The 27,965-nt window shown below is 48.9% G+C and overlaps 10 protein-coding genes and 1 non-coding gene across 13 annotated transcripts; 9 read left to right on the forward strand and 2 right to left on the reverse strand.

Annotated features, from left to right (window-relative positions):
- The first annotated feature begins 6,978 nt into the window (after positions 1 to 6,978).
- Positions 6,979 to 7,984, forward strand: LOC112350404 (golgin subfamily A member 6-like protein 7). The gene is made up of 3 exons (XM_024686579.1): positions 6,979 to 7,210; positions 7,638 to 7,691; positions 7,739 to 7,984. Exons 1-3 carry the CDS (start codon positions 6,991 to 6,993, stop codon positions 7,831 to 7,833), a joined length of 369 nt encoding a protein of 122 aa, XP_024542347.1. The 5' UTR covers positions 6,979 to 6,990; the 3' UTR covers positions 7,834 to 7,984.
- Positions 7,985 to 8,043: 59 nt separating this feature from the next.
- Positions 8,044 to 9,897, forward strand: LOC9647815. The gene is made up of 4 exons (XM_024686560.1): positions 8,044 to 8,449; positions 8,517 to 8,579; positions 8,635 to 8,709; positions 8,756 to 9,897. The coding sequence occupies exons 1-4, from the start codon at positions 8,330 to 8,332 to the stop codon at positions 9,815 to 9,817; spliced, it is 1,320 nt and encodes a 439-aa protein (XP_024542328.1). The 5' UTR covers positions 8,044 to 8,329; the 3' UTR covers positions 9,818 to 9,897.
- Positions 9,898 to 10,157: 260 nt separating this feature from the next.
- TRNAT-UGU lies at positions 10,158 to 10,229 on the forward strand. The gene has a single exon. It is a non-coding gene; the product is annotated as a tRNA-Thr (tRNA).
- Positions 10,207 to 11,727, reverse strand: LOC9647816 (anthranilate synthase beta subunit 2, chloroplastic). The gene is made up of 8 exons (XM_002981566.2): positions 11,594 to 11,727; positions 11,377 to 11,493; positions 11,250 to 11,320; positions 11,150 to 11,187; positions 10,992 to 11,102; positions 10,843 to 10,942; positions 10,658 to 10,793; positions 10,207 to 10,590 (listed from the first exon to the last, which is right to left on the reverse strand). The coding sequence occupies exons 1-8, from the start codon at positions 11,708 to 11,710 to the stop codon at positions 10,444 to 10,446; spliced, it is 837 nt and encodes a 278-aa protein (XP_002981612.2). The 5' UTR covers positions 11,711 to 11,727; the 3' UTR covers positions 10,207 to 10,443.
- Positions 11,728 to 11,797: 70 nt separating this feature from the next.
- Positions 11,798 to 12,880, forward strand: LOC9648111. Its single transcript, XM_024686528.1, has 5 exons — positions 11,798 to 12,146; positions 12,194 to 12,348; positions 12,418 to 12,484; positions 12,541 to 12,592; positions 12,647 to 12,880. The coding sequence occupies exons 1-5, from the start codon at positions 11,798 to 11,800 to the stop codon at positions 12,723 to 12,725; spliced, it is 702 nt and encodes a 233-aa protein (XP_024542296.1). The 3' UTR covers positions 12,726 to 12,880.
- A 616-nt stretch (positions 12,881 to 13,496) lies between these two features.
- Positions 13,497 to 15,473, forward strand: LOC9647817 (protein disulfide isomerase pTAC5, chloroplastic). The gene is made up of 7 exons (XM_024686562.1): positions 13,497 to 14,316; positions 14,436 to 14,531; positions 14,607 to 14,720; positions 14,783 to 14,942; positions 14,995 to 15,032; positions 15,087 to 15,207; positions 15,276 to 15,473. Exons 1-6 carry the CDS (start codon positions 13,579 to 13,581, stop codon positions 15,186 to 15,188), a joined length of 1,248 nt encoding a protein of 415 aa, XP_024542330.1. The 5' UTR covers positions 13,497 to 13,578; the 3' UTR covers positions 15,189 to 15,207; positions 15,276 to 15,473.
- Positions 15,474 to 15,553: 80 nt separating this feature from the next.
- Positions 15,554 to 17,709, forward strand: LOC9647818 (dolichyl-diphosphooligosaccharide--protein glycosyltransferase 48 kDa subunit). Its single transcript, XM_002981481.2, has 14 exons — positions 15,554 to 15,752; positions 15,807 to 15,917; positions 15,984 to 16,120; positions 16,176 to 16,301; positions 16,361 to 16,414; positions 16,465 to 16,578; positions 16,636 to 16,691; positions 16,750 to 16,791; positions 16,843 to 16,918; positions 16,969 to 17,040; positions 17,101 to 17,226; positions 17,280 to 17,384; positions 17,437 to 17,520; positions 17,578 to 17,709. Exons 1-14 carry the CDS (start codon positions 15,593 to 15,595, stop codon positions 17,623 to 17,625), a joined length of 1,311 nt encoding a protein of 436 aa, XP_002981527.1. The 5' UTR covers positions 15,554 to 15,592; the 3' UTR covers positions 17,626 to 17,709.
- Positions 17,710 to 19,219: 1,510 nt separating this feature from the next.
- Positions 19,220 to 23,977, forward strand: LOC9647819 (probable cellulose synthase A catalytic subunit 5 [UDP-forming]). Of its 2 annotated transcripts, XM_024686554.1 has the most exons (14): positions 19,222 to 19,603; positions 19,801 to 19,996; positions 20,079 to 20,296; positions 20,403 to 20,514; positions 20,582 to 20,774; positions 20,828 to 21,094; positions 21,153 to 21,498; positions 21,547 to 21,684; positions 21,736 to 21,861; positions 21,917 to 22,129; positions 22,183 to 22,459; positions 22,515 to 22,711; positions 22,766 to 23,116; positions 23,181 to 23,971. In XM_024686554.1, the coding sequence occupies exons 1-14, from the start codon at positions 19,526 to 19,528 to the stop codon at positions 23,760 to 23,762; spliced, it is 3,294 nt and encodes a 1,097-aa protein (XP_024542322.1). In that variant the 5' UTR covers positions 19,222 to 19,525; the 3' UTR covers positions 23,763 to 23,971. The 2 variants fall into 2 exon arrangements, with proteins under 2 accessions (XP_024542321.1, XP_024542322.1); XM_024686553.1 differs by having other exon boundaries at positions 19,220 to 19,603; positions 21,547 to 21,861; positions 23,181 to 23,977.
- Positions 23,978 to 24,017: 40 nt separating this feature from the next.
- LOC112350406 (N-alpha-acetyltransferase 38, NatC auxiliary subunit-like) lies at positions 24,018 to 24,394 on the forward strand. The gene has a single exon (XM_024686581.1). It carries the CDS (start codon positions 24,040 to 24,042, stop codon positions 24,328 to 24,330), a length of 291 nt encoding a protein of 96 aa, XP_024542349.1. The 5' UTR covers positions 24,018 to 24,039; the 3' UTR covers positions 24,331 to 24,394.
- Positions 24,039 to 25,489, forward strand: LOC112350403 (probable chromo domain-containing protein LHP1). 2 transcript variants are annotated; one of them, XM_024686578.1, is made up of 7 exons: positions 24,039 to 24,148; positions 24,449 to 24,600; positions 24,661 to 24,686; positions 24,739 to 24,825; positions 24,885 to 25,121; positions 25,185 to 25,245; positions 25,297 to 25,489. In XM_024686578.1, exons 2-7 carry the CDS (start codon positions 24,466 to 24,468, stop codon positions 25,339 to 25,341), a joined length of 591 nt encoding a protein of 196 aa, XP_024542346.1. In that variant the 5' UTR covers positions 24,039 to 24,148; positions 24,449 to 24,465; the 3' UTR covers positions 25,342 to 25,489. The 2 variants fall into 2 exon arrangements, with proteins under 2 accessions (XP_024542346.1, XP_024542344.1); XM_024686576.1 differs by lacking the exon at positions 24,039 to 24,148 and having other exon boundaries at positions 24,439 to 24,600.
- LOC9647820 (biotin carboxylase 1, chloroplastic) lies at positions 25,435 to 27,934 on the reverse strand. The gene is made up of 14 exons (XM_002981567.2): positions 27,541 to 27,934; positions 27,289 to 27,430; positions 27,117 to 27,215; positions 27,001 to 27,057; positions 26,872 to 26,943; positions 26,664 to 26,813; positions 26,423 to 26,608; positions 26,277 to 26,369; positions 26,131 to 26,212; positions 25,970 to 26,076; positions 25,847 to 25,922; positions 25,743 to 25,789; positions 25,611 to 25,673; positions 25,435 to 25,549 (listed from the first exon to the last, which is right to left on the reverse strand). The coding sequence occupies exons 1-14, from the start codon at positions 27,858 to 27,860 to the stop codon at positions 25,544 to 25,546; spliced, it is 1,500 nt and encodes a 499-aa protein (XP_002981613.1). The 5' UTR covers positions 27,861 to 27,934; the 3' UTR covers positions 25,435 to 25,543.
- Positions 27,935 to 27,965: the final 31 nt, after the last annotated feature.

The following is a 27,965-nucleotide window of genomic DNA, read 5'->3' on the forward strand; positions in this document are numbered from 1 at the left end:
CATCTTGGGTCCATCTCAGACTCCATCTCGGGTCCATCTCGGACTCCATCTCGGGTCCATCTCGGACTCCATCTCGGGTCCATCTCGGACTCCATCTCGGGTCTATCTCGGGTCCATCTCGGACTCCATCTCAGGTCCATCTCGGACTCCATCTCGGGTCCATCTCGGGTCCATCTCGGACTCCATCTCGGGTCCATCTCGGACTCCATATCGGACTCCACTTCGGGTCCATCTCGGACTCCATCTCGGACTCCATATCGGACTCCACTTCGGGTCCATCTCGGACTCCATATTGGACTCCATCTCAGACTCCACTTCGGCCTCTACTTCGGGTCCATCTCGGACTCCACTTCGGGTCCATCTCGGACTCCACTTCGGGTCCATCTTGGACTCCAACTCGGGTCCGCCTCGGACTCCATGTCGGACACTTCCACGTGTCATGTGTTGGTCCTTTTTGGGTCCCTTTTTGGAGCCTTGCTTATTGGTTGCCTCGTGCTTGCTCCTCGAGCACTTTGTTGGGAGTTCCACTCCCGCTCTCAACCTTCCAAGTCGGAGCTTTTAGTCCAAACGTGTTATGCTCGTTTGGCTTTCGCTTCGGCCACTACCACGTGGCACCCTTTCCAGCTCCACTTTGGGGGCCTAGGGATTTTGTGTCTCACACAAATTTGGACACTTTCCATAAATAGCATTTGGGACCGAAATGAGACTAACACAAAAGGCATGATAGCGAGGGTTTTTGGTAGGCACGGTAAGCTATTATCCAGCGATATTGAGGGACTAATCTCAATACGCGAGGGTTCTTGTCAAGCCAGTGCAAGACAGAGCAAAAGAGAACTAAAAAGCCAGGCCAAGTATGTTTGGCTAAATAGACACTTAGGAATTCCGTCCTTATGCTCATCCGGCCAAGTACAGATGCAAAGTCCAGTTTACTAACACTTGAACAAGAGGGGCTGGCAAAGGGTCTAGCAATACTGACCTCCTGCCATCATGGCAGTAAGGAAAGAGTGTCCGTAAGGACTGGTCGACAGGTAACTTTCGATACCCGAAGTCACATTCGCGACAATTCCTGATAGCACCCCCTCGGATTGAAGATCATTTCTGATCGCATTCATCAAGGAGGAGTCCTGAGGGGCCAGAGAAATTGCCATAACTTGAAGCCGATCAGGACCGAGGATAACTTGATCATGTTGATTGAAGGCAGGATTACCAGGCCTGAGACTGAGATAGGACCGCCTTGAAAGAGCATCAGGAAGGCCTTGAAACTTTCTAGGTCTGTACTTGATAACAAAGTCAAACCGACTCAAGAATTGTGCCCACCTTGCTTGACGACGGCTCAAAACTCAGGAAGTGGCAAAGCACTCAAGATTTTTGTGATCCGTCCAGACCATTGTTTGATGGCCCGCCCCCTCCAAGAAACGACACCACTCTCCAAAGGAATCCACGATGGCAAGAAGCTCCTTGTCATGGATTTCGTAATTGATCTCCGCAGGTTGGAATTTCTGATAATGGAAGGCGACTGGATGAAATTCTTGATCCGCTCCGAGTTGAAACAACACAGCACTGATGGCAAAGTCAGACACATCAGCCTCGATGAAGAAAGGTTGTGAGGGATCAGTGTGGATCAAGACAAGAGCAAAACTGAAGGCCGCCTTGAGTGTGTCGAAGGCCTGCTGGGCAGCAGCAGACCAAGAGAAGGGAACATCCTTGTGAGTGAGATGCGTGAGAGGAAGGACAATGTCAGAGTAGTGATCAATGAATTTGCAATAGGAATTGGCGAAGCCAAGGAAAACCTGAACATCCGACATTGATTGTGGAGGCTCCCATTCGAGAATAATCTTGACTTTGGCAGGATCCATCGTGATACCCTCAAGAGTGACAATGTACCCAAGGAACTCCACAGACTCCTGATCGAAGGAACATTTCTCAAGCTTCGCATATAAGCCATGTTCCCGCAGCTTTGCCAACACCTTGCGCACATGCTCGTCGTGCTCCTCCTGAGTTTTTGAGTAGATGAGGATGTCATCAAGGTAGACGATCACCATCTGATCAAGAAACTCCCGAAAGACGTTGTTTGCCATGTGTTGGAAAATTGTTGGAGCATTTGTCAAGCCAAATGGCATAACGGTGTATTCGAAGTGGCCATATGTAAGCCACAAATTTTTCCTTTCCAATTTGCCAGCTTACCTCGCCTATCCGTCCAACACCGCCTTGGCTTTTGCTAAGTTCCCTTGCCAAGGTTCTCGCCTATGGTACCAGCTCCTACTTGGTCTCAGCTACTCACTGCACGAGCAACGGAGTGTTAGCCACCATCCACGGATTCCCAAATCACTCCCAATCCCCCTCCCCGGGTTAGACTGGACTTAAGGTTCGGCTACACTCCCCGCAAGCACAAGCAGCCAAGCACACCAAGCTTCCAGGTTCCTAACATCCTTTGGTACCACAAGACTTGATCATGGGACCCTCTAAATCCCAAGTCTTGAGTGCAACACTTGCTTCGGGACGCCGGGGCGAAACACCGTGGCCTAGCGGCCCGGTATGGGTACCTCTCGCCCCCCACTTCCATCCCGAAGGAAGGCCCAAGCCCCTAGGAAGGGCGAGGACCAATGAGCCGCATGGTACTCAAGTGGGGCACCACTCCACTTGAGCCGGGAGCACCGCAATCGGTTTCCCTTTCGGGAGTGGGAGCTGCTCTTGAGCACTTCCTTGGATGGCCCCTCCGGCACCAACCAAGTCCATGCTCACTCCCACCCAAGGCCCCTCGGTCCCAGTCCCAACCTCAAGTCAGTTTGGGAGCCCCACTGGAGAGTCCCTTCTAAACTGGTTCCTGGACCTCACTATCCCTACCATACTTTTGGAACCCCCTACAGCCCCCCCCCCCCCCTGGGAGACGCACGCTTTGGGCTTTCACCCCTTGACCCGTATTAGTATTTGGACTTAGTCTCTGGCTCGATCTCGGACCCGATTTCGGATCCGACTTCGGATTCGGGTTCGGACTCGATCTCGGACTCGATCTCGGACCCGATCTCGTACCCGACCTCGGACTCGACCTCGAACTCGGTCTCGGACCCGATTTCGGATCTCGGACTCCGTCTCGAACTCAGTCTCGAACTCGGACTCGAACTCGGTCCCCGAGTCGGTCTCGGACTCGATTCCGGACTCGATCTCGAACTCGGTCCTAGAGTCGGTCTTGGACTCGATCTTTGACTTGGTCCCATCCGATGAACTCTTTGTCATTTTGGTCATGCTTTCGGGGTTCCTTTAGCCTACGACACCTCGGCGAGTTGGTTCCTTACACCATAGCGGGTTCGGAACGCAGTCTTCCATTCATTACTAGGCCGGATCTGGATCAGGTTGTATGCTCCACAGAGGTCGATCTTGGTGAAGAAGCAGGCACCGCTGAGGCGTTCCAATATGTCTGAGATCAGGGGCAGTGGATAACGGTTCCGAACAATCACCTTGTTCAAACCTCGGTAGTCGATGACTAGCCGCAAACTCCCATCCTTCTTCTTGACAAAGAAGACAGGCACTTCAGTCGGGGACTGCGAATGCTGAATGTACCCCGAGGCAAGGTTCTCATCCACGTATTCTTTGAGGGCCTTAAGCTCGGACGGGGATAACCCATAGATAGGCCCCCACGGAGGTGATGCTCCTTCCTGTAAATCAATGGGACAGTCATAAGGCTGATGAACAGGCAGTACACTAGCTTTTTTCTTGTCAAACACATCCCCAAAATCATGATACTTCTCAGGAACACTGACAGGAGAAACATGCAAAGCAAAAAAGGAAAATAGATTCTTCATGAAGAAGTTCTTTCATAGTGATTGTGGAGATAGGAGGAGGTGTACAACTAAATGGAATGATGAGACGAGGATACTGTCCAGTGTAATATGGAAGAGAGGAAAAAGAAGAGGGTGAAAACTTCGTAGAGTCAGGAATAGAACCCCAATTTAAGTTTAAGGAACTTTTCCTGATTCGGACTCGATGAACAGCAGGGGAAGCCATGGGAGATGATGATGTGGGAGAGACGAGCTGTAATTCCTTCCAATAGATCTGAGGCTGATGTAGTTGGAACCAAGGGAGGCCAAGCACCACAGAGAAGGACTTGTTGTTGATGATGTTGAAGGCGATATCGGTGACGGTGGACCCGATGTGTACTTGAAAGGGCAACATTTCCCTAAGTCCAGAAGATGGAAACACAAAATGCCTGCCGATGCCTTCAACCCTCAGATCCCGTATGGTAGGAGAAAGAGGAACGTGATGTCAGGCAGCAAAGTTCGTGTCCATGAAGCAGGAAGTTGCACCCGAGTCCAGTAGTGCCAGAGCCTTGAGTCCTGATTGTCCGGTGAAAGAAAGGAGACATAGGATGCGGAAGTTGCGGGAATTGGTGGTGGCTTTGATGAAAGGTGGTGAAGAGCTTGATAAAGAAGAAAAGTGATTTTTATTTGGGGAGTCCAAACAGACAGCTCCTACTTTGTTTGGACAGGGTCGTTTCCCAATTGCAACAGAGATGGACTTTGAGGCAGAGTGAACTCGAGCAATCGGGGAGGCTTCTTGGGACACACAGTTGCTTTGTGATTAGGATCAGCATAGTAGAGGCAAAGATTATGAGATATTCGACGTTGCTTCTCAGCAGGACTCAACTTCCCTCTGATGAGTCGGGGAGTACCAGAAATATCCATCGGGACCGGAGTAGTAGGTCCAGGAGTATGCTCTGAAGACTCAAGCTGGGATTCCTGAGTCTGGGACGGGAAAACGGCGGCACGGTGACTTTTCTGATGACGTTCAAAGAGACGATTGTCGCATCAAACAGCTTTGTTGATGGCGTCCGACAAGTCCGTGGGATCCTCCATGGTGAGCAACAAATCCTTGACACCGTTGTTGAGGCTGAAACGAAATTGATCAATCAAGGCCTGCTCATCCTATTGAGTGTCCAAGGCAAGGAGTTGGAACTCTGCAGCATAGATCGAGGCAGGACGAGACCCTTGAGAGAGACGTCTCATCTTTGTGGTGGCAGCCCGAACCCGATCCGTCTCGCCAAAACATGCTTCGAGCTTCTCTTTGAACAATTGAAAATCCATCAGCTCCAGAACCACGACCCCTTTCATGCTCTTCTCCAGGAGAGGAGAAAACCATGACAAAGTTGCACCTTCGAGCAACATCCCAATCGCACCAATTTGAGACTCGGGAGTGGGGTACCGCCGATGTTAAAGTCCGAAGATCAGCTCCATCTGGTTCAGGAATCCACGAAGCTCTGAACGCTTCCCTAAAAATTTTGCCGGGAAACTCACCTTCGGTTTAGGAACTTTGTTGGATCCTTGAGCCGAAAGTGAAGCAAGCTCCTGTTGCATGCGAAGAAGGGTCGCCTTCAGCTCAATATTCTCAGACTGGATTTTTGCAAGGACTTCGGCAAAGAAATCAGGATGGCTTGGAAACTCCATTGGAAAAGAAGAAAGAAAAAAGGGGGAAAAAATGCAAAGGCAGTCAAACAATCAAAACAAGCTAAAGCAAAAAACGAAAAAACACAATCTAAATCAAACTATCAAGACCCCTAACAAGATCAAGACTGGAAAATGCAAAAGACAAAGAGAAAAGCTAGTGAATAACGAAGAAGAGGCCTTAGACTAGTGTTGATTCAGATTGTAGAGAAATGGAACAAAGCTAACTTATATATACTATAGGTTGATGAAGCTCCACCACTTTTGGATCGAGGACGGCCCAAATATAGTTGAGGTTGAGGAGGCGTCACATCATCATCAGGAATGTGGCTCGAGACTCAGGAATCGTATGGGAAATCGAGAGTCAGGAATAGGGAAGTGTTTTGAGAGTCAGGAATAGGGAAGTGTCTCGAGAGTCAGGAATGTGGTCTGCAGGTCAAGAATCTGGCGAGAGTCAGGAATGTGGCAAGAATTGGGGGATTTCTGACAACAATAAAAGGAGTGATCAATGTAAGCTCCTAAGTTTAGACTTTCCAGGGGTGACAATAAAAGGAGTGATTAAGTGTAAGTTCCTGAGTTTGGAATTCCCAGGAGGTCACCTAACCTAGTACTATTCAAACCTAAGAACGTTTAACTCAAGTATCCCAAAACCTTTAACTAATTTGAAAAAGGGGTGCACTTTTTTTAAGGGCGTTTTCCCTTTATATTTGAATCCTATGTATCATTTTTCAAATCGTTCTTTTTGGTTGCTTATAATCCACCACGCTTCCATGTAATTTCATGCCTTCATGAATGGAAGCTGAAAGCCATAGCTCAACTCAAGAGTTTATATTTGGTATCAGAGAGGTCTTGGGTCCGACTTTATTGATTGGCTAAAAGAATTGCACTAGATATTGATTGACATCAGGTAAGTTTAATTTACTTTTTAATTATTTATAATTAATGATGAAGACACCATTAACTTTGTAGCTCCCTATGCCAATTCACCTATCAACCCCACAATAGAACCTACACTTAGTTTGTGGCCATCTACCATATAGCTTAACATGATTGTAATTTAGGGCATTTTGTCATTCTAGATACCACCTCATAAATCAGAATTCTGCAGGCAAGGAAATTCATTGCTCCATTTTTCCAAAGGACAAAGATGACACCTAGTGTCTAAAGCACTACTCATGCCAAAAATTCTAACCTATGCCTCTTATACCATGTGAAGAGAAGCTAGCCTCTCCACCTAACACTCTGCAGAAAGAGAAAACTCCAAGAACAAGCAGCTCTCACAAAACAGCAAAAAGAGGTAAGAACGTTAAATTGAAGAAATGTGACTCAAGCCATGTGGCTGACTCTATGGTGGCTGCCACATTCTCTACTTCATAGAGTCTGCCACATTCTCTACTTTGGTGGTAGGAAGACCAACTGTAAAATAGAAGCCACTAAAACAAACAAAATTGTGGCTAAGTTTTCACATTTTGTCTCTTTATCGTGCTATCGTTACGGTTTTAGGGCAAAGCCCACCACCAACCTAGGTTTTCACGATAGGGTTTCAATTAACGAAATGGACGAGGAATTGGCTAAGGTGCAGGCTCAAATCGGGCGTCTTGAGCCGCAGATCCAAGCGGCTGGGGAATCTTTTCTCTCTGCCTTTGAGAGTGGCAATCAATCTCTGGTGAAATATTGGCAGAAGAAGGAAGAGCAGCTGCGGAAGAAGGAAGAACAGCTGCGGAAGGAAAAAGAACAGCTGCGGAAGAAGGAACTCCTCCTCCTCCAATGTAATGGTAAGTCATTCTTTGTGTATTTAGCTTTCCCCCTCGATTTGGGGATGGCTGCTTTCAGCCATGGTTAAGGATTTTGCCAGAGGTAGCTTCAATTCGCTTTTATTTTGGGTTTGTGGCGTGTTGCGAAATCCCTGACCATAACCACACATGGAAGAGATGACTAAGGATCTCTTTCTCCTCTCCCGCAGCAGCCTCTCTTTCACCCGGAGCAGCAGCAACTCTTTATCCCGGAGCGGCTCCACTGTCCTGCTTTGCTTTCCCTGTCTGGTCACGGTTAAGGATTTTTGCTTCCTGAATCTGTTTCTTTCTTTCTGTGTGGATATCTGGTAATCTCCGCATCCTTGTGGTCATTCTCACCCCTGTTTGCCCTTTGGCTGTGTTTAATTCTGTGGCCATTCCTCCATAGACTTTATTGTGCTTCTCACAGCACCAGCGCCAGCGCCAGCAGCGGGACTTCCTCCAGCCGATTCTTACGTGCCTGGTAAGAATGATGTCTAGGGGACTGAATGCCATAATTTTTGGTTTCAGACATGATCGCCTGGGCCAAAAAGCTGGACGAGAACCTGACCGCAGATTTTGCTGACGGCGGCATTGACTGGACAAGCCATGCGACTTTTCGGTAGCTCCATATTCCCGCTTTCTCTGGAACGGATGGCAATCAAACATACATGTACATGGGTCGCTCACTCTTCAAGGAGATAGAAAGTTTCATATCGGCCTTGAGACACGGCGCTTCGGATAATGACAACAAACCTCCAGGTATTATTATTGGAACTCCGGGGTGGTCTGGGAAGACCACTGTTCTTGCTACTGTGGCTGGATATCTTCGGCACCTTTGGAAGAACACCTCCAAGAAGGTCGTCTTTATCAATGGCGAAGATTTCGTCGACAATCCCTTGAGGACAATGTGGCTGGCTCTTTTGCTGAGCTACATAGACGACCTTCCAGCCGAGCTTTCGTGCCGGGGGTGGACCTTGAAAGTATTAGAATCTTGGATCCTGTCGAGATCGTCAGAGCAGCTTTACTTTCTGGTGGACGAGGCCAACGCGTTTGACACCACGCTGGGTGTGAAAACTGGGGGCTGCCAGCGCGGAAAGAAGGGACGAGGCTTACCATTCTATGATGACGATGCAACTGCAGGACGTCGTTGTCTACTGCTCGTCCGTCGGACCTCTGTGGAGGAGCAGAGTAGTGAGCGACAAAAGCCCTCCGTACATGTTAGTCACAGGTGGTTACAGCGTAAGTAGCGACTACTTTCCAACACTGGTGTGGGGCTAACTTGTGTGCTTTTCCTTTTATCCAACAGGCTGAGGAACTGCAGGCATATTGCGAACACGAGGTTCGTCGTGCCGGGGGGCTCCAAGCGGAGGTGAGCATAGTATTTACCGTGTCTTCCTTTAAAGCCTACTAATGGTTTGGAGTAGGAGGATCCGATTGTGGCGTATTGCAGGCTTGCCACAAGGCAAGGCCACCGAGAGTTGAATGCGAAACGCATTAAGGTAAATGAAATGTGTGAATGTGTGGCTTACCGACGCGATGAAGCAGGTTGATGGATCTGAGGAGGAGCTGAATTTGTCCGACATGGAGCTCTGCTCGGAATTTAAAAGTGAGACTGGCTGGGTTCCCGGGCTTGTCGCTCATTACGGGACCTGGAAGCTACGGACCACGTACCACATGTACGAAGCTGGCCTGCGAGAGTATATCCAAGAGGCGGTCAAGGACCGATATCGCTGGAATTGCTTCATCGCTGTGGTCGGCGGAGTGGACACGATTACAACGGTGTTGCCAGACGCGCTAGACACTCGATGCTTCTACGTGGATGCAGAGACAGAAATAGGAAAATGTCTATCAGATTCTCTGCGTGCGCGCACTATGGTGCTCATCACCGAGACTCTGCGGTACGCGTCCGACTTTGAGGCTAGGATGGGTATCGGCCAATGGACAAGGCTGATCCGGCACGACGACAACGTTGGGTGGAACGCAGAAATGGCAACTCTCATTTTCATCAAACACTATGGTATCGTTATTGACACGGAAGGTCTGCAGCTTAACTTCAAACCTGAAGTGGTTGTCAGATTCGAAGGTGATTTCTCTCCCCAATTTCTGATCGCAGACAATGTTTCTCGTTTCTTCCCACCTGTGAAGTTCAACCACACGGGAGTTGATTGCCTTGGAGAAAACCAGAAGCACGTTTTGTGGGTGCAAATAGCGACTGGGGTGGATGTGGTATTGAAGCATGGAAATACGCTCTCGCGATTTTTGGAGATGACAAAAGGTGACGCGCGAGAGAAGGTTCTTATTTGGATCTTGGCAGTGGACAGTGCTGATAAGATATGGATACGCAATGGCGTGGGTTACAAGGAGGTGTTCATTTGTTTTGGCCGTTTGAGTGAACTGCTGGAAGTCATCGACGTTGCATGCTGCAGGCTGCATCTCGAGAGTAGCAAGAACGTCAAGGTGGCAAGCAACCCTGAAGAAGCTAAAGCTGAGGTGGAGGAGTTGAGAAAGCTTGGTCGGTGCGGTTCCTTGAGCACGGGAAGTGGAAATCCGTGTCGGCGTTTTCGTGGTGACGAGCCATATTGCCATCACCACGATAAGCGTCCTTGAATAGTCTTCAGTGTTTCAGCCTTGGATGTTTACATTTAACCATCACATTTTGGAAATTTTGGGAATTGTTGGTTTTTCTAGCCAAGCTTGTGCTTCTCGACGATTGCAGCGATAAGCCGATGCTGCAGATAAACGAAGCGGGTGCTTCTAAAGTGCGGGCTTCTAAAGTGTGGACTTGTGGACACGGATTTGTGGTCAGAGGAGGACAAGGATGATGATGAGGATGGAGCGCTGCGGAGGTACGAATTTTAGAGACGCTAGCACTTACAAACCTGTAATGGACTATCACCTCAAAATATTTTGTGATCTAAAGTTCAGTAAAATCTTGTCAAGCTGTAATGCCTCTATAGCTCAGTGGTAGAGTGTCAGTCTTGTAAACTGAAGGCCTGGAGTTCAATCCTCCATGGAGGCAATGTATTTTGTTCTGGGAAAATTAGACCTTGGTCCTTCAGTATAGTCAAGCAAAAACCTGGGCGTGATCTCTGAGGAGGTGGAAAAAAAAGAGCTTTCAACCATGCCAGATCGATGAAGCTTCCTTACGCTATGGAAACGAAGGAGTTTAACACGTGAACCTCTTTCGGATAGCAACACCGCTGACCACTTTTTCTACAGAGAAAACTGTGTCTCTATGCTCCAGTTCCTCCTCTTCTTCCCGCCAGGAAAGGTTCTTCATCCTCTACTCGAGATTCCTGGAGGTTCATCAACCGGGTGTAGTTTTCCAGAATCTGCTTCCCATTTTGCGTGATGATGCTCTCGGGATGGAACTGGACAGCCTGATCGAGTCGAAGAAGTAAGGAAGGATTGAAGAACACAACTTGATGCACAGCAAGAACTTCCTACCTGGATGTGCTTATACTTGCGATGCCGCACGCCCATGATGAGACCATCGTCCGTCCACGCCGTGATCTCAAGCTCGTCGCCAGGAAAGGTTTCTCTTTCGATGACCAAACTGTGATACCGGCACGCTGTAAATGGACTAAAAACAAGTGTTTGAAAAGAGATTGGTAACAGATAAGAAAGCATACTTGGGCAAGCCTGAAAATATTCCTGGTTCACCTTTCTCGTCATAGTATACCGAAGAAACTTTCCCGTGCATCACGCCATTTGGTGCTCGAACAATCTTTCCTGCCAATCAAGGTACAGACCAGAACCGGGAAAACGAAGTAGTACGCACCTCCAAACGCCTCGCCAATGCACTGGAGTCCCATGCAGACGCCAAACAAAGGAATAGAGGGCCCGAGTTCTTTCACTGTCTGCAAAGATATACCAGAATCCTGTGGAGTACCTGGAAGGACTTTGCTTGGAAGAATAAGATCTACACGGAGAACATACCTGGTCCCGGAGAAATTAAAATCCCACGAGGCCGCTTACTGCGAAAGAAAGAAAAGATGAAGGCGATTGTATTCAGTGATTGATAGACGTGAAGAGGTACCTTTTCAAAGCTTGAACGGAAATCTCGTCATTCCGATACACGACGAACTCGCATCCAAGGTCTCCCAAATACTGCAGAGCATAGATCGAATGAACAAGGGAGAAAAAAGAGAACAAAAAAATGGAACCTGGCAAATGTTGTATGTGAAGCTGTCATAGTTATCGATCACAACAACAGGGCTTCGCGATTTTCCCTGCTTGGAGTCGGATGAAACAGCCCCCGCTGACACTGCCGTGGCCCTCAGCTGCAAAGATCACTAAATCTCATTCACTAGCAAGAGATCACACACACACATTGATCGATCGCAAAATAGTCTTTCACCAGACAGAGAAATCGCTACTTACTCGCCCCGGAAGCGCTGATGCGGAGGACGATCGCGCTGCCGATCTATGTGAAGTCTCCAGCTCCAATCTAGAACTGAAGCCCGTCGCCGGGGGGCATGGCGCTCGAGCAGCCGCCATCCAATGCGCACTGGAAGTCTTGCCCTATCTCTTGGAGAATATTCTTATCTCGAGGTACTAGTGGCGGGAAAATTTCATCCCAGATTAATGGATTCTTCTTCCTTGCGGAGCTCGTGCTTAGGGTTTCGCGTCCCTTGCTCGCGATCGCGATGCCGGGGCTCTAGGGTAAGTTTTGGGGCGCGATGCGAGGCCCCGCGGCAGCTCAAGGAGGAGCGGCGGCGCACTCCTCCCACGGCAAATGCGAGCGTGCCGGTGAGAATGGTTTGGTATCTGTCCGAGGCATTCGGGATCGCTGCTGCCGGCTTGCGAAATTTCCAATCCGGGCTAGGGAAATCGCAGGACCAGGAGCAAGAAGAAGGGGATTTTGAGGTCGTGACGAGAGAAATGGCGTGCGATCTGATCAGGAAGGATTACGAGCAGTCTTATTTTGTCACAGGTACATTCGTGTTTTTCTTGGAAGTAATTCCTTTGATCGGCTCACAGGAAAGATGACCACCGGGATTTACAAGAGCGATTGCGAGTTCGCAGACCCTTTTGTATCATTTAAAGGCCTGAAGCGATTCAAGCAAAACGTTTCCAATCTCGGGGCTTTCATGGAGAAGTCGACACTCAAGATTGCGAGCTGGGACGAAAAAGAGGTGACGATTTTCTGGATCACAAAACCAAATTCGTCGTCTCTTTTTTTTTCCTTCTTGGTGTTCGAGCAGGATAGTCTCAAAGTAGGATGGCGTTTTCGATGCGTTCTTGCTTTGCCTTGGAGGCCAGCTATATCAGGTACCTCTCGTCTCCAATCTTTCACACTTTCTAAAGGTTTGAGGATTACTTTGCAGCTAGCGGAAGCACAGAGTATTTCTTCGATGACGAGTCTGGCAAGATTTGCAAGTAAGATCCATACTCTCGAGCTGTGCTTCAAGAAATAATTTTGTTGTCGATCAGGCACGTCGAGAGCTGGAACATATCACCGGCTGATGGTGTTAGGCAATTGTTCAAGCCGTCTAAAGCTGCCAAATCGTAAATGTATAGTCTTGTAAGTTTTCTGTGTAGACTAAGTGGTCCAGTGTTTAACTCCCTCGTTTCTATACCGTAAGACCGTATGCTTGAAAGCTCTTTTGAGATAAGCAAGTCTAGGGTTAAGGACCGAAATTTCAAGTTTACAAGCCTGACGATCTACCACTGAGCTATAGAGGCATTAGGATGATTACAGCTTGACAAGATTTTCTTTAGATCACAAAATATTTTGAGGTGATAGTCCATTACACATTGCCTTTACAAGACAAACTTTTGTTAAATCTAGATTAGTTCACTGTTGGAAGGCTCGTTTTATCTAAAACCCGAATTCCACACACTCTTGGTCGATGCACGCCAAGCCTAGGCAACAATCGCCCACGGCCTTGCAAGAAGCTCCAACATTTGGCACCGGGCAAAAGGGTGGCTCGCTACTGCTGCTGCTTGATGATCCTGGGAGCATGCGACTCTCAGCAACAAAAGCTAGAACTGCCAGGATCACCAAAAGGATCCTCAAACAAATGCTCCTTTTTGTCGCCATTCTCTTTTCTCTTTCACTATGGGAATTAGGATTTGGGGGAGATGGGGCTTTATAGTTTAGAGCGCGAGAACCTTTTCATGGTTCAAGAATATTCTTATTCTTCTAAAAAGGTGATTTGGAGAATCGACGCATATTCTCTTCAAAATCTAGAAACTAAAATCGACGGTCTGGATTTCATGCATTTTATCCGACGGTTGGTATTTGTTGTGTCATCTTGGTTATGGTTTTAGGGCTGTTTGGAGGTGTGGACGAAAAAAATGCGCGGGGATCTCCGGTGAGGGCCACATTCCCCTCTCTTGATGCTTAATCGCGAGCGCGAGCAATGCCTTGCCTATCGTGCATCGTCACCGGGCGATTTCCAGCGGCAGCCGCGTCATCCGGCTCCTGCGCGTTCCAAATCCATGGCAACAACCTCATGAGCTCCCAGCACAGATTCCCGTCTGAATTTCGCGGCGCTCACAGCCTCCGCAAGGGAATCGCCGCGAGGACGAGATTTCGCAGCGCTCGCATTGTATCGGCCCAGGAATCGAGCAGCGGCACCTACTGGGAGCGCGAGGAGGCCCGGTGGCTCCGCGAGGAGGAGAGGTGGAAGAGGGAGGAGCAGCGATGGCTACGTGAAGAGAAGCGCTGGAACAGCGATCGAGAATATTGGGCAGTGGAGTCGTCGCGGATGAAGGAAGAGATCACTAGTCTCAGGAAGGAGGTGGAGAGGTTGGGCCGCAGCGATCAAGTCCCTGACAAGCACGACGCGTCTCCTTCGTCGCTTAGAGATGTTCTCGTGGGTCTCCTGCGAACTTTGAGCGATAGAAATGAAGAGGCAGTGGCGCCACCGTCCCAGCCAGCGAAGGCTCCACCCATGGTTACCGAGAAATCCGTGGAGAGCATCAAGTTCGTTCTATCGCCCTCGGAGACTAGCGCTGGCCAGACCAAAAGTTCTTCCAACTCCAAAGGTGGCACCAAAGGTTCTTCCAAGACAGAGAAGAAGCACGCCATCTCCAACAAGCAGGAAGCGCGGAGCTTGAAATACGGGGCTGAGGGCGATGATGTTAAGCTTCTCCAGGTGTGGTACGTGCTTTCCTTTTCGTTTTTGCGTCCGGCATTCTCTTCGTTTCATTTTCTTTCTTGCTCCAAGTATTTCTAAACCATTGCCATCTTGTTCTTTTCCTTGTGAATTCGCAGGAGGCTCTTGCAAAGCTTGGGTTCTATTGCGGGGACGACGACATGGAGTATGCTTCTTTCTCTAGCGGCACAGACCGGGCTGTGAAGTCATGGCAGGTACTCTTTTGCTACCTCCTCTGTCTTGCCTTCGTCTCGCAAGGTATGACCCCGTGTCTTGAATCTGGCATGCAGTCATCTATAGGTGCTGCAGAGGATGGAATTGTTACTGCGCAAGTGTTGTCGCAACTTATCAGTGAGCATCAAGTCATAACAGTGAATACCTCCGCTGCGATCAAACCGCCCGAGGTATCTTAGTTCCTGTAAAACGTTTGGAGCTTTTTGAGGCCTTACCCTTCGACTTTATACAGAGCCCAGAGGTTGTGGATAGAAGCTCCACCGGACGAGTTTACCTCCTGGGAGAAAATCGATGGGAGGATCCGGAGAGACTGTTGCACAGGCGGCAAGCGAATCCCGCTGCGTCTCAGAACTGCTATACGTGTAGAGGCGAAGGCCAGACACTGTGCTCGGGTTGGTACTTCTCAAACTTTCTCTTCTACATATCTCAAAGATTGGTTTGCAGAATGCGATGGCACTGGAGAACTTAACGTCGAAGAACAGGCAAGCTTTCAAGCACTTCCATTCGGTGTTACTTATACTCGTTTAAACTTGCAGTTCCTCGACTGGGCCGGCGAAGGGGCCAAGTGCCCATACTGTGATGGCTCGGGGACTGTGGTTTGTGAAGACTGCAAGGGGAAGGGCGTGGCGGCCACTTAAGCTAGAGTTCGTCCAAAGTGTAATAAGATCGTTCACTTAAGCTCGTTTAAACTCCCATGGCTGACTTACTTGATACGTGCCTTGCAGTTTTAGAAGGCTTGAACAATGTTCCAGCTCCGAAGCGAACACCACGAAATTCATTCTTTTAGAACGTATGTATTTTTACTTGCCGAAACTTGCTTCCACTGGCTGCAAATTCTAATCTTTATAGCTGAAGAGGAATGGAAGTTTTGATGTAACTCGTCTTCAAGGCAATGCTCTTCGAAAGATCGATCAATTCTATCAGAAACTGTCGACCGTCGGATGAAGCTCCATAGCAGCCGTTGGATTGATGAAATCCAAACCGTCGGCTGTAATTTGTTTGTAGAACCCTGAATCTGGTGTGACCTATATTGTCGGGTGCCATGGCGGGGGCGGAGGCAATCGTCGCGGCAGTGGTCGCATCCCTGATCCTCAGCTGCGCGGCCTTTACCGAGGAGAATCCAACCGATCGGCGCGTTCTTGTTCTTCTGGAGGATCTCGCCATCGAGTCCACGCATTCGTTGTTCTTCAAATCCCTCTCAGGTTTGCTGCGCAGCATCGCATTTTCGTGCATTCTTTGCTGATCCGAGGCTGTAGACAGAGGCTACGAGCTGGATTTGAAGCTTTCGACAGATCCGAAGCTAGCGCTTCAAAGGTATGGAGAGTATTTGTACGACGCTCTCGTGATTTTCTCTCCTTCGGTCGAAAGTAAGCATTGCAAAGATCTGTGTGAAAGTAGAAATATCGCCTCACGTTTTTTGTTTGTTCGTGAAGAATTGGGTGGCTCGCTCACGAGCGAGGCAGTGCTTGACTTTGTGGACTCGGGACATGACTTGATTTTGGCTGCGAATTCCACCACCTCGCAGTTTATTCGCAACCTGGCTGCTGAATGTGGAGTAGAGTTTGAAGAGGTACGTGAAGCTTTGTGAATTTAGCATTCTGGAAAATTCATCTCGTCATTTTCAGGATTTCGATTCCGTTGTGATAGACCATCTGAGTTTTGATGATGCACGCGATGCCAAAGACCACAGTTTGCTTGCAACGAAGAGCCTTATCAAATCTAAGGTCATTCTTGGTGCCAAGGAAATTCAGGTATCAAGGAATAGCTCTTTTTTGTAAGGTGCTTACTGTCCAACAAATACTTCTGCTAGGCTCCCATTCTCTACCGTGGCATAGGGCATGTAGTGAGTCCCGCGAATAGCCTGGTGAGTGTCCTTTCTGCTAGTTTCAACATATTGTTCATCTAGAATTCCAGGCTATAAAGGTGTTGACTGCATCGTCCTCAGCGTATTCAGCGAATCCGAATGCTGTATTGGCGAGTCCTCCTGCTCTTACTGGCACAAGTATCGGACTGGTCTCTGTTGTCCAGGTATGCATTGTATTCATTTCTTCTGCTTCTTTTCATTTTTTTAATTTTTCCTTGCAGGCTAGAAACAATGCACGCATCTTAATATCGGGGTCCTTGGACATGTTCAGCGACAAGTGAGCATTGTTTGCTTCTCTAAATTTGGTTGTGACTGGTGAGCTTGTCTTCATGCAGTTTCATCAATTCGCCTGTTCGAATCACTGGAAGTACAGAGAGGTCTGAGCTCCAGTCTGATGATTCATTTCTAAAGTTTCGTGTTTATTTTAGGTTCGATAAATCAGGCAACCAGGAGTTCGTTGATGAGCTGAGCAAGTGGGTGTTTCATGAAAGAGGCCACTTAAAGGTGATCCTAAAAACGCAGGACTATTTTGGCGCTAACCTCCCATTCTCCAGGCTGTAAATCTACAACATCACAAAGTTGGAGAGAGCGGCGAGCCTTCGATGTACAGAATCACCGACCATCTTGTGGGTTAAGCAAGTTGACTGAATGCGTAGCTCTTACTCTTTGCTTTCTGTGTGACGCAGGAATTTTCTCTCGAGATTTACGAATGGACGGGCAAAAACTGGCAGCCATACCAAGCAGATGACGTCCAAGTGGAGTTCTACATGATGAGCCCTTATGTACTCAAGACATTGAATCACAACGGGAAGGTGCTGTAAGAACTGGACTGAGTTATGGATTTATCAGCTGTGTGGCAATGCAGGGTAAATACGAGACATCCTTTCAAGTCCCGGACGTCTATGGAGTATTCCAATTCAAGGTTGATTATAAGAGACTCGGCTACACCACTCTGGACCTGAGCAAGCAGGTAAATAGACTTGAAGACATTCAAATGTGGTACTAAATGCGTGCCCATGCAGATCCCTGTGAGACCTTCTCGTCATAACGAGTACGAAAGGTTCATCAAGGCTGCATACCCTTACTACGGGGGCGCGTTTTCAATGGTACATATATTACGGTGGTTGCTTGTTTGGTGGATGATCTGATTCTTGTTATTACAGATGGCAGGCTTTTTTGTTTTCGGCATTGCCTTCTTGTATCACAAGTAGGAACTGACTACAGACCGGTGTAGTGTTTCACAAGTCGTGAGCTAAATTATGAAGAAGGATCTGTCAAAGTCGCTATATTCTGCTTATGCTTCTTGTTGGGGTTTTTGTCGAACAGTATCCAGTGTAGCAGCGGTGGAGCCATGTGCAAATCTAGTGGCCCCGTGAGCCTTTCATGTTGGGCCATCTCTCCCAGGCAAGCGTATGCTTTTCTTTTCATTCTCTCTCTCTCTCTCTCTCTCGTGGACTAACTTAGTCCAGTTTTTAAGGACGGGACATTTGGGTGGAGTGAGATTCAAGCATAGGACGCGTCCCAATAGGAGACATTTCATGTCAACGTCAGGGGGGAAAAGCAAATGAAAAGCGCCTGGGAGATTGGCAGGAAGGTCTTAAAAGCCGCAAAGTGGGAAGATTTCCCACAAAAACCACACCGACATCCTCCCCCTCTTACTGCATCTGATCCTACTGGTAAAGGAGTTCACTCGATATTCACTTTCTGATTTTTCTCCTTTTCATTTTCCAGCGGGACCGTCTGCCACCGAAACGTAGGAGCGACACGACACTACACTACAGTAGTACAGCAGCACAGACAGTTTTTGTTTTCCCGGATCGGCTTTGATCCTCCTGGAGGGGTAAGAGTAACCTCTGGTTTGATGTGACGCGCGTTGTATTCCAGGCGAAGTCAAGCGATGCTTTCTCGTTGCAACTGACTCCTGGCCGGGCTGCCAAAATGCCATATGGGTGGGGACACCGCGCCACGACACTTTAAATGGTACATTAACGTAAATCGTTCTCGAGCGTGGAAAGAGAGCTCGATAACAAAACAGACAAAGCTCCAAGTTTATGGACTTGCGCGCTTGTCAATGGGGTGTTTTTATTGGCAGCCAAAGACGAACACAAGCAAAGAAAGCGAAGCAAAGAAAGGGGCTGTGTGAGAGGGACAAGCAAAGATGTAGACGGGCACCACTAGTCGCACAGGCAAAGCAAAGAGAGGAAAAAAAAAACAATGGGGCATGCAACACAGCAGGGACAGCAATGAAGTTGATAATTGAAAGCAAAAAAGAAAGAGGAGGACAAGCTGGCTGTCACAAACCAACATATAAGCCTTGTGCACCACCCTTTTTTTCCACACAAACAGTGGGGTTGGGGGGTAAACCCCGGGCAGGCCCACGCTGCCCGCCGTTAGCTGACGGCGCTAGGGCATGCCAGGCTGGCGCGAACCCGCGTAAACCCTAAAGCAAGATTTAGCTTTGACCCGGGGTGCGATCATAATCGTAATAGTGATTTTCCACGTGTCATGAGCGTCAGATTGCCTTGTATCGCAAACTTTTCCAGGACATCATGTCATACGTTAGTAGTGGCCGCCACACGGCGGGGGATATTCCCGCCACCTACTCTGGGGAATCTGCCCGCCACCTGGCCTTTGGCGGGCTCGGGTTACGGAGGCCACCTATTCCGCTCCCGAGCTAGCTGTCCGGCCCGCTGCCCGCGGGCAGCCGGGCACGTGCGCGGGAGAGGGATATTCCGGCTGCGTGGGGGATATTCTGGCGGCGGAGACCTTCATTTTTTTGGGCATGGCGAATGATGGGGAGCTCTCGTGTGCCTGGTAGTGAGAGTGTGCGCGTTTTAGCGTTTTTTGTGGTGGCTCGCGAGGGCGAGGGCATGCAGCGTGACCGCGCGGCCCAGGGCACAGCGATCTCGCGAGGTTGGAGGCGCGGCATTGTGAAGATCGCCGCTGGGAGCTTTTGTCTCGCGTGAATGCGGGGCCGCATTTGCACGGCGCCAGCAGCAGGAGCGGGATTTCGGCCCCGATTCGTCGTCGCCACGGCAGCGCCGCCGCGAATCCATCGCGGGGGAGGAGTGATCGGGTGATATTTCGATCCGGGGGGGTTTTTGGCGGCCAATGGAGGCGAGCGCGGGATTAGTCGCGGGGTCGCACAATCGCAACGAGCTGGTGGTCATCCGGCAGGAAGGAGACGGGGTACGCCAAAATCTCCTCTCCTTGCTCGAGATTTCTTTCTTTTCTCTCGAATTTCGCGCATCTGGCCGGGAATCCTAGGCCTGGGCGGCCAGGCCTCGGGCTCTCGGGCCTTTTCGCGCAATCTCTCTTTTCTTTTGTTTTGTTCTTGGTGGTTGGCCTCGTTGGATGATGTTGGTGGATTTATTTGCTCAATGCAGGTGAAGCCATTGAAGCACCTCAACGGCCAAGTCTGCCAAATCTGTGGGGATGACGTCGGGTGTACAGTCGATGGCGAGCTCTTCGTTGCGTGCAACGAGTGTGCCTTCCCGGTGTGTCGCCCTTGCTACGAGTACGAGCGCAAGGATGGGAACCAGTCGTGCCCCCAGTGTAAAACGCGATACCGGCGCCACAAAGGTAAAGAGCTAGCGTGATCTTTGCTCGGGTTCGCAGGAGCTGTGGCTTACTGGGTTTTCCTTTTCCTGTTGGGCGAATGCAGGTAGCCCTCGCGTCGAGGGAGACGAGGACGAGGACGATGTTGACGATCTCGAGAACGAGTTTAATTTCAATGAGGATCGCCAGGAGAGGCAGCAGCACATTGCCGAGGCAATGCTGCATGGGCACATGAGCTATGGGCGCGGGGACGAGCAGGACTTGCCGCCGGATATGATGCAGCCCATCCAGCCAAGGCATCCTCTACTCACCAACGGAGAGATGGTAACTTTCTGCCTAGCTTTTTCTGTGGCTTTCACTTTTTTTTTCTTTTCTCCTTTTTCTGCTAGATTACATGCAAACTCACCACTCTCTTTTGTCTTTTTACCAGTTTTCTGGAGAGCTCCATGGAATTCCTCCCGACCATCATGCAATCGTTGTGCCACCTATGCTCGGTGGAAAACGCGTACACCCTCTTCCTTACATCGATCCGAACCTTCAAGGTTGGTGTTAACGATGATATGGCACACGCACGCTGTATTAAACGATATATTTGTTTTGTCGTCACAGTTCAACCCAGATCCATGATGGATCCTGATAAGGATCTGGCATCTTATGGCTATGGAAGCGTGGCCTGGAAAGAGAGGTTGGAGAGCTGGAAGCTAAAGCAGCAGAAAATGCAAATGATGATGACTGAAGGCAACCAAGGAGATGGAAAGGGAGGAGACCATGGTGACGATGGGAATGGACCCGACCTACCAATGTACGTCGTTTTGCTTTTTGCCTCATCTTGCTAATGGTTTTATGTTTCTGTAGAATGGACGAGGCGAGACAGCCTCTTTCAAGAAAGGTTCCAATCCCCTCGAGTAGGATCAATCCTTACAGAATGATTATAGTCATTCGTCTGGTGATCCTGGGATTCTTCTTCCGTTATAGAATTATGAATCCCGTGCGAGATGCATACCCCTTGTGGTTGACGTCGATCATTTGCGAGATCTGGTTCGCGTTGTCTTGGATTCTTGATCAGTTTCCAAAATGGCTTCCAATCGAACGAGAGACGTACCTGGACAGACTTTCTTTGAGGTAGGCGCGTTAGTATATACATTGCCATTGATGTTGATTTTAATGGCGTGGGTTTCAGATATGAGAAAGATGGGGAGCCATCGCAACTCGCTTCTGTCGATGTCTACGTCAGTACTGTGGATCCGATGAAAGAGCCGCCGTTAGTCACGGCGAACACCGTTCTTTCGATCTTGTCAGTTGATTATCCCGTCGACAAGGTTTCTTGCTACGTTTCAGACGATGGTGCTGCAATGTTGACATTCGAGGCGCTCTCTGAAACTTCCGAGTTTGCCCGCAAGTGGGTGCCGTTTTGCAAGAAGTTCAACATTGAGCCTCGGGCACCCGAATGGTACTTTGCGCAAAAGATTGATTATTTGAAGGATAAAGTCCAACCGAGTTTTGTAAAAGAAAGACGCGCCATGAAGGTATGTATATGCACTTCGTGTTTCTATTTCCTAATAGTGAACATGCAGAGGGAGTACGAGGAGTTTAAAGTTCGCATCAATGCTCTGGTTGCAAAGGCGCAAAAAGTTCCAGAGGAGGGATGGACGATGCAAGATGGGACTCCGTGGCCTGGAAACAATACGCGCGATCATCCGGGCATGATTCAGGTACGTATTTCCTCATTTCTGTCAGGACCGATAAAGAACGAGTGTTTGCAGGTGTTCTTGGGTCATAGTGGTGGTCATGACACGGAAGGAAATGAGTTACCTCGCCTGGTGTATGTTTCTCGTGAGAAGCGCCCTGGGTTTAACCATCACAAAAAGGCCGGTGCTATGAATGCCTTGGTACGGTTTCTATACTCTGATCTTTTATGTTTTTGTTGACAATCAACTTCTCCAGGTGCGAGTGTCTGCGGTGCTAACGAATGCTCCATATTTTCTTAACTTGGATTGCGATCACTACATAAACAACAGCAAGGCTGTGAGAGAGGCTATGTGCTTTATGATGGATCCAACACTAGGGAGGAAGGTTTGCTACGTGCAGTTTCCTCAGAGGTTTGATGGTATTGATCGTCACGATCGATACGCTAACCGCAACACCGTCTTCTTTGACGTAAGACTACTAAACGTTAGGTGTTTACACTTGCTGACTCTGTGATTTTTCAGATTAACATGAAAGGTCTCGACGGCATTCAGGGCCCCGTATACGTGGGTACAGGTTGCGTCTTCCGAAGACAATCGCTTTATGGTTACGAGGCACCTGCTGGAGAGAAAGAGAAGGAAGCGGCCAGTACTTGTGATTGCTGTCCCGGATTTTGTTGTGGGAAGCGGAAGAAGACCAAGAAGCAAAAAGTGAAGAAGATGGAGAAGAGAATGATGTCTACCAGGAGTGATTCGTCCGTCCCAATCTTCAACCTCGATGACATAGAAGAAGGATTTGAAGGTAAACAGTTTACTCAGGTGTTTTTCTTTTTTCGTAACTCTTTTTTTCATTTCAGGATTTGATGAAGAGAAATCGACGCTAATGTCTCAAAAGAATTTTGAAAAGCGGTTTGGTCAATCTCCTGTTTTTATCGCATCAACACTTTTGGAGCACGGAGGTGTTCCTCAGTCGGCGAGCCCCGCCTCCCTTTTGAAAGAAGCCATTCACGTGATTAGTTGTGGTTACGAAGACAAAACCGAGTGGGGAAAAGAGGTAACGCAATGCAGGTTCAGAGACATTCCTCACACATTTATGTAACTGTTTCAGATTGGATGGATTTACGGCTCAGTCACGGAAGATATCTTGACTGGTTTCAAGATGCACGCTCGTGGTTGGAGATCAATCTACTGCATGCCTCAACGAGCTGCATTCAAGGGATCCGCACCTATCAACTTGTCCGATCGTCTCAACCAGGTGCTCCGGTGGGCTTTGGGGTCCGTTGAGATCTTCCTGAGCAGGCATTGTCCCCTGTGGTATGGCTACGGTGGCCGGCTGAAATGGCTCGAGAGATTTGCGTACATCAACACGACGGTCTATCCTCTCACGTCCATTCCTCTCGTGGCCTACTGCACGCTTCCAGCAGTCTGTTTGCTCACCGGAAAGTTCATCATCCCAGAGGTACGTACGAAGCTTTGTTACAAGTTTCTTGGAGCTCACATCGTCTCCTTTTTGACACGTCCAGATAAGCAACTTCGCCAGCTTGTGGTTCATCTCCATGTTCGTGTCCATCTTCGCCACGGCCATTCTGGAGATGCGGTGGAGCAACGTCGGCATCGAGGAGTGGTGGAGGAACGAGCAGTTCTGGGTCATCGGCGGCGTCTCGTCCCACCTCTTCGCGGTGTTCCAGGGCCTGCTCAAAGTCCTCGCCGGTATCGACACCAACTTCACGGTGACGTCCAAGGCCACGGACGACGAGGAGTTTGGCGAGCTCTACACACTCAAGTGGACGACGCTGCTCGTCCCCCCGACGACGCTGCTTATCATCAACCTGGTGGGAGTGGTGGCCGGTTTGGCGGACGCCATCAACAGCGGGTACCAGTCGTGGGGGCCGCTGTTCGGGAAGCTGTTCTTCGCGTTCTGGGTGATCGTCCACTTGTATCCGTTCCTCAAGGGGCTCATGGGACGGCAAAACAGGACGCCCACCATCGTCATCGTCTGGTCGATCCTGCTGGCTTCGATCTTCTCGCTTCTTTGGGTGAGGATCGATCCATTCTTGCCGAAGACCCAGGGGCCTCACTTGCAACAGTGTGGATTGAACTGCTAGCTACCACGGTACCCATTTTTCGTTCGGTTTTTTATTTTTCTTTCTTTCTTCTTTTTCTCTCTTTTATTTCTTTTCTTTTTTTTTTCTCGTCTTTTTGGATTGAATCTGGCAGGAGCTACCGAAGAAAAAAAAAATGGTGGTGAGAAAGTAAAAAATTGTACATTAGTTCTCTTTTTAGCGACCACAACCAAGTCGAGCGGTTTTATTCTTTTGCTTTCCACGTTTCCCGGAAGAACACGAGTGCTGCAAGGAGAGGTTTTAGGGTTTAGGGATTTGGATGGAAGGAGGAGGAGTGGAGGTGGAGGAGAGGGCGAGCGTGAAGCAGTGCCGCAAGCTGCTGTACAGGAGCATGCGCATCGGCGTTGCGGACGGGCGGATTTTCGTGGGTAAGTTCCACTGCCTGGACAAGCAAGGGAATATCATCCTCTACGACACGCTGGAGCAGCGGCAGGGCGCGGGCACGGAGCCTCGGAGCCTGGGATTAGTTCTCATCCCCACGCATTGCCGCGTTTCTTGCCATGTCGAGTGCTCGCTGGGGGAAAATCTCTCGGGGCTCTCTTTGAACTAAAGTCCCCTCTTTCTTTCTTCTTCGTTTCACTCTCTTTTATTCGATCTTTTCCTCTTGCTACTTTTATTTCCATCGCTTTGGAGTGTGTTTTTAGCCTCTGCTGGGTTGCCTTTTGCAGCGCTGTGCTACTAGACCATGGAGAAGAGAAAGAGAAAGAGTGTCTCGTTTTACAGCTCGCAGCAGTGGGACAAGCAGCGCGCCAAGCGATCCCGCAACGACGATGACGAGTTTTATGAGGTGGAATCCATCCAGCAGATGAGGCTTTTCGAGGTTCGAGCTGTTCCTTTGGTTCTTCTTTCGCTCAAGATGCTTGCTCTGTTTTCTTTGCAGGGAAAACTCCATTACTACATAAAATGGTGTGCTTTCTTCGCTCTATGTTTTTTTCTTAAAGGTTTTCTTTCGCTGCAGGAAGGGATATCCAGAGGAGTTCAATACTTGGGAGCCGCACAAGCACCTAGCGAATTGCCCCCAGGCCCTCAAGGACTTCGAGCGGAGGTAAGAGCGTCATTTCCTCTCATGACAAATGAAACAATCGCTTCTTTTTTTTCTTGTAGTCAGCAAGCTTTGGTAGCAGCTGAAGTGAAAGCTGAGGTGAAAGCTGAAGTGGAAGGCGAGAAGGCCCTGCCTCCATTGCTAGCTGCAAAGCCACACCAGGACCTTGGAAGCCCGAGTTTGCAGTCCACTGTTGCGAATCACGTCGCGGTGGAAAAAATTCTCAAGGCAATGAGCTACTCCACGAGAGAACTCAGCAACGGGGAGAAGGATCTCAATGTGACCTTCAAGGTTCTACGGTAAGACTGGCCTTTGTTTCTAGGCTTTTCTCTTGAGCTTGTTCGCTTTGTTTCGCCCTGTAGGTCCGATGGCGAGGAGATTCTACTGGATAACAAGTACCTGCGCGAAAATTATCCCCAGCTGGTAGTTTTCATTCTTTTTTTTCTCCTTTCGTGTTTTATCATGAATTTGCAGCTTCTGGATTTCTACGAACAGCGTGTGAGGAACGTCCGGCAATGAGAGACTGGGGATAGTGTACATAATTTCTTTTTCCAACTTAGAGCTAGAGTACTTGCGGACGAGATGCTAAAGCTTGGGACAAACTCTTTTGAGTTACTCATGGAAATTTTGAAGTTTACTATCGCAGAAGAAACAAATGATTTATGAATATTTAAGTGTCAATAAGTTTCGAGAAACTGCAGCTACAAAACATTGGAGAGGATCATGGCTGCGAAAAACACCAAAACAATGTATTTTAGTAATCACAGTGACGATTATTGCATACGTACAGCAACGAGATCCTCCTCGTGCTTGGGAATGAAAGCTGTGTCAACCTTTCCGTCCTTAAAGTCCTATGTAACCAGAGTGAAAGAGATCATGAGAAAAGAGAACATCGGAAGGCAAGAAAGAAGATAAGTCACCTGAATCTCCAGGATAAGCTTGTGATAGTCAATTGTAGTCGGGACCCCTGAGCAAAGCCACACTCTTAATAGAAACAAATCGATTTGAGAAGGAATAAAAGTACCTGTGATTATGGTGTCTTGCAACGCTCGCTGCATGCGAGCAATAGCTCTCTCCCGTGTTGGTGCCCAGACGATCAGCTATAAAGAAAAGTTTTAACCGAGGCTTAGGAGAAAGCATAGCAAACCTTTCCGAGGAGAGAATCATAGGTGGGAGGAACAACATAGTCTGGATAGAGGTGGCTATCCATTCTCACGAAGGGGCCTCCTGGAGGAACGTAGCCTGTTATACGGCCTGTGGATGGATGGTTAGTCTTAGGACAAGCGTTATGAAGTTTCAATGTCTTACCTGGTCCAGGCCGGAAGTTTTGAAAGGCATCCTCTGCATTGATTCGGCATTCGATAGAGTGGCCCTTCAAGACAATATCTTCCTAAACATCAAGAAAAACATTTATGAAATGACAATTTCATGGATGAACGTAAGAACGCGTCTACCTGTTTGTATCGAAGTTCCTCCCCCAGAGCAACTCGAATTTGCTCCTCGATGAGATCAGTAGAGGAGATGAGCTCCGTGACGGGATGCTCGACCTGTGAAGAAGCAAAAGACATAAGAAAGGTGAAGAGCTAGAGAGTTGCCTCACCTGGATACGTGTGTTCATCTCCATGAAGTAGAAGGATCCACTCTCGTCCAGCAAAAACTCAATGGTTCCAACGCCAACGTAACCAATGGATGCAGCAGCAGCCACCGCCGCATCTCCCATGGCCTTGCGCAGCTCTGGTGTTAGAGCCGGCGATGGTGCCTCCTCCAAAAGCTTTTGGTTTCTCCTCTGTAATAACAATCCTCAAAACTGGAAACAAAAGAAAAAAAAAGATTAATTCTACCTGAATGCTGCAATCCCTTTCCCCAAGGTGTATACAATTTCCATGCTTGTCCGCGAGGACCTGGAATTCGATGTGCCGGGGATTCTTGATGTACCTCTCCAGGTACACTCCATCGTTGCCAAATGCAGCTCCCGCTTCGCTGCGAGCTTGCTAAGAAAATGAAAGAAAATAAAAAATTAGATCTAACACTAGATTGATTTCCACGAACCTGCAAAAGCTTGACAAACTCTTCGGGTTCATTTGCTAGTCGCATACCACGACCACCACCGCCAGCCGTAGCCTATGATAACTCCAAGAGATCAGAAAAATGAAAAAACAAAAGGACAAGACATTCAACCTTGATCATGACTGGGAAACCAATCTCGTGAGCGAGACGAATGGCTTCTTCGGTAGTCTGGAAAACAACAGCGACAAAGCTGAGAAAGAAACCAAAGGTAGAAACAAGAAATTTACCTCGACCAGGCCATCACTTCCAGGAACAGTGGGAACCCCGGCCTTTTTCATCGTGTCTCGAGCAGTAGCCTTGTCTCCCATTGTTCGAATGCTATCAGACTGCAAAGCACAAGAAAGAAAGGGATGAAAATCAACTTGCGACCTTTCATCCATCCCTAAAGCAAATGCTTACGTTTGGGCCGATGAAGTTCAAGCCGTGATCTTTGCACATATCCACGAACTTCGCATTCTCGGACAAGAACCCGTATCCGGGATGGAGCATGGTACAATTGCGGGTCATGGCGGCGGACAGCAGATTTGGAATGTTCAGGTAGCTGCATGTCAAAAGTTAGCTGTGGACTTTGGAGAAAAAGTTGAAAGAAAGAGAAGGAAAAAAGAGATTTTGGGAAGGAAAGCTTCGCGGAGAAAGGAAAATGTGACTTACGATTTGGCACTGGCTGGCTCGCCGATACACACGGCCTCGTCCGCGAGCTCGACATGCAGCGAGTCCCTGTCGACGGTGGAGTGGACGGCAACGCAGGGAATTCCCATCTCGTGCGCCGTCCGGATCACACGCACCGCGATCTCGCCCCTGTTGGCCACCAAAATCTTCTCCTGGTCATAGCTGCAAGTCACGCCCCCCCGAGAGCCGGAATTTGCCGCTCTCACGGACACATTCCTGGCGCATCCTCCCCGGGCGCGGAATCTGTGAGGCAGGCACAGCGCAGCCGAGAGCGATCCCGCGAGCGACGATCCACATTCCATGGCTAGATCCGACCGTGCAAACCCAAAACCCTAACGCGCTCCTCCCTCCACGTCCTTGCTCCAAGAGTCCCCCAGCGGAGCATACAAAGCTACATTATAAATTCC

The sequence above is a fragment of the Selaginella moellendorffii genome, unplaced genomic scaffold (assembly GCF_000143415.4).
Source record: "Selaginella moellendorffii unplaced genomic scaffold, v1.0 SELMOscaffold_49, whole genome shotgun sequence".
NCBI lineage: Eukaryota > Viridiplantae > Streptophyta > Lycopodiopsida > Selaginellales > Selaginellaceae > Selaginella > Selaginella moellendorffii.